The sequence below is a fragment of the Triticum dicoccoides genome, unplaced genomic scaffold, assembly GCF_002162155.2.
Source record: "Triticum dicoccoides isolate Atlit2015 ecotype Zavitan unplaced genomic scaffold, WEW_v2.0 scaffold125127, whole genome shotgun sequence".
Lineage (NCBI taxonomy): Eukaryota > Viridiplantae > Streptophyta > Magnoliopsida > Poales > Poaceae > Triticum > Triticum dicoccoides.
The window spans coordinates 1-3,557 of NW_021187698.1; the positions used below are offsets into that span (position 1 = coordinate 1).

General features: G+C 43.7%; 1 protein-coding gene across 1 annotated transcript; it reads left to right on the forward strand.

Moving 5' to 3' along the window:
• Positions 1-465: 465 nt before the first annotated feature.
• On the forward strand, positions 466-1,045 carry LOC119343382 (salicylic acid-binding protein 2-like). Its single transcript, XM_037614359.1, has 2 exons — positions 466-582; positions 719-1,045. Exons 1-2 carry the CDS (start codon positions 466-468, stop codon positions 1,043-1,045), a joined length of 444 nt encoding a protein of 147 aa, XP_037470256.1.
• The last annotated feature ends 2,512 nt before the right edge of the window (positions 1,046-3,557 follow it).

A 3,557-nucleotide genomic window follows, 5' to 3' on the forward strand; every position in this document is an offset into this window, starting at 1 on the left:
CGGAAGCGGGAGACCGCGGCGGCGGCGGCCTTGGAGAGGCGGCGGCGGCGACGGCGAGCGAGGTGGTGGGAGAGGCGGCGGTGACCAGCGGTGGCGGCGGCGACCGGAAGGAGGGTGGCGGCGGCGGCGGCTGGTGACGGTGGCGGGGAGGAGGGGCGGCGGCGGCGGCGGCGCGGAGGCGCGGCGGCGGCGGCGGCTAGGGTTAGGATCGTACTGCGATAGATATCATGTAGAAGGACAAGATATGGGCTGTGCAATCTCGATGTATTGATTTGTGCACCAGACACGTATATATAAGTACAAAGATGGACCACAATCTCAACTATACAAAGAAAATAGGAGGTGGGCCCTACACACAAATATACACGTACACAATATACTCAACAACCAACATACACCAGCTTATGTACTAGTAAGTACTACTGATGAATGTTTGCTGGATCTAAAAAGTACATGGAGCGGAGAATGGACTGGATGGACATGGAGTTTAAGCCTCAAGATCCTGAGGGCAAGCTCCCTACTTCCATGCGGTTCGGGCCGCTGGTCACCCGAGCAAAGTTCTACCAGGTGTGCTCGCCGGAGGTAACACCTGTCGCTCTGTTAATACCCGGCGTTAGGAAATTAATCCTAACGCCGTTGCATGTTGTTGGAATCATATGACCAAATACTAGAAATTAATCCTAGAGCTGCATGCTGTTTGGAATCATATGTATGGCAGGATCTGACGCTGGGAAGATCCCTGATGAGGGTCGGCTCGATGTTCGTGGACGACCTGAAACTGCAGTCACCGTACACCGAGGCTCGCTACGGGTCTGTGCGCAAGGTGTTCATCGTCCTCAAGGACGACAACGCCATCTTCGAGGGGTTCCAACGGTGGATGGTGCAGAACTACCCCGTGGACGAGGTCAGGGAAATCCACGGCGCGGACCACATGGCGTTGCTCTCGACGCCGGCCGAGCTCGCGCGCTGCCTCGCCGACATCGCCGGCAAGTATGCTGCCTGCATTGTCGATGGTGTGGCGCCCGTTGCTCGTTGCCGGTATTAGTTTTTGATTTGTCAGTACTGTGGCCGTCGTTGCCGGCCTTTGTTACCGATCTCTCTACAGTACGTACGTACTGCTCTTGCTACCTCATGGTCGGGCCGGCTGGCCGACAATTATTTTGATTCTTAAAATAGCCACAAGTTCCAAGACATTTATATCGTACTCAATTTCAGACATATGATGTTTCACATTCATATAGTGCTGCCTGGAACTTTGTGGCTATTTTAATTCATAATCAAAATAATTGTAGGTGAGCACCTACTCGTTGTCGAACCATTATGATCAACGTCATGGGCAGATTTCCCCTGCACAGCACAGGCCCCATTTAGTAAGGACAGTAAAACTGTGGACTCTCATATATACCGGTAATACTAGAAAGTAATTTAAACTGGCAACATACGTCTGTTACTATCTTTATAGTGGTATATCATATAAGTCTTCATTTATTTAGATGTAGGCTCATTTTGCCTTCTATATTTCTGTTATGTTACGGTAACATATTATATTACCACAAACACCTCTTTTCTTGATCCACTAAGTGGGCTAGGTGTACTGAGAGTGATTATTCTTGTAGAAAAATCAACGCATTGTGGTTAACTGGGCCTGAAGCTTGCACAAAGCCCATCAAGCAAGTACCTAGGCCCTTGGAGCTCCTACACACAGCGTCTTGCGCACGATGCCGGGAGCTCCTAGTTGGCGCCTTCTGCGCCGGTTACCTTAAGTGGCGCCTGTAGGGCGTCGTTGCTGGGCTGTTTCTTCACTGGCCCAAGTAGTTGCGCGCTTATACTGTTTCTTCGTTCTGCTATTTGTTCGTTCTATTGTTTCTTCTACCTTTCGACAATACAATTCGAACTGCAAATTTCTTTCTGAATACATATGAATTGAAATATGCTTGAACAAAATATGGAACAAACTTTCTTAACAATGGAAAAATCTCCATAAGTCACAGAAACCTGCTGATTGAAATCTTTAAGAATTTGGATCTGGCTTCCAGTAATTTAGTTGTTTGAAAGGAAAATTGTTTGTAAGAAGTACAACTGAATTTAGAAATTAATGCTCCGGACAGATTTCGAACATGTGCGGTTTCACTAACAAACGAGTTCTGCTAACCACTCGGACTACTTACGACTAGTGATAGGTAACAGCGCAAATTATGCAATAACAGTGTTGCAATGCTATTTTATTGGACAAAACTGTACCAATTACTATTTTTTGAATTATTTGACAAACAAAAATCGTGAATTTGAATAGGTTCATAGATTTCGAACAAAGTTCATCGATTTTCAAGAAAAATTCCCAAACTTGAAAAACGTTCATCAATTTTCAAACAAAAGCTCATTGATTTTGAATATGTTCATCGAAATTTGAAAAAAGTTCATCGAAATTGAAAAAAGTTCATGGATTTCAAAATTAGTTCATCAATTTTCAAGAAAAGTTCACAAACTTGAAAAAAGTTCATCAATTTTTAAACAAAAAGTTCAGCAAATTTTAAAAAGTTCATGGATTTTCAAAAAAAGTTCATCAATTTTCTAGAAAAGTTCACAAACTTGAAAAAAAGTTCATTGAGATTGAAAAAAGCTCATGAATTTTGGAAGAAAGTTCATCGAGTTTGAAAAACAAGTTCATGATTTTTTAGAAAATTTCACAAAAATTGAAAAACAGTTCATGGATTTTTGAAAAGTTCACAATTTTGGAAAAAGTTGACTGCATTTGGAAAAAAGGTTCGTCAAATTTGGAAAGAAATCCTCGATTTTTTAAGTGCATCATTATCAAAAAAGTTCATTGCATTTGAAAAAAAGTCCATTCAAAAATACAGAAGGAACAGATTCAAAGGAAAAAAGAACACATATTTAAAAAATAAAAAAATAAGAATACCCGGATAACAACTGCCCCGGCAATGACCAATGAACCGTGAAAAAACCGGCTTGGGAAGTTTTTTGACGCTTCCCAAAACCAAGGGATTCCCGCGATTGAAGATACAAATAAAAACAAAAAAAGCCAGTTACGAAACAGTGGTTGTTCGATGGCCTAGTGGTAGCTGTGTTGGGGTCGCTGCAACTGATTGTGAGTTTGAACTTTCGCGGCCCACATTTTTTGAACTTTTAAACAGAAAAGAAGAAGATATACATGGGCCGGCCCAGGTCGCAGCGGCTGCAGGCGCCCGTTTGCGAAATGCCCTATAACGGGCGCCTGCAGCGCTAAATAGGAAATGCCCACGATGCCGCACGCCGCACAGGGGGACAGAGCCTGATTGGGCCGGCCCACTTACATACAAGCTTGACGTTGTATCGCCCGGGTCGTTGTGGTGCAAGTGTGCATTCTAAAAATCCCCGAAAAAGCTGAGCGCCGGCTTGTGATCGAATTTGGGACCTCTAGTTGCTGAATTGTTGTTGCTACCCACTAGAGCTGATAGGCGCTGGTGATTGTGAACACCGCCAAACATTAAAAGAAATATCTCTTGCGGCAGATAAAAAATGTTTAGAACTTTTTTGAAAATTTCTTGAATTTTTTTTTT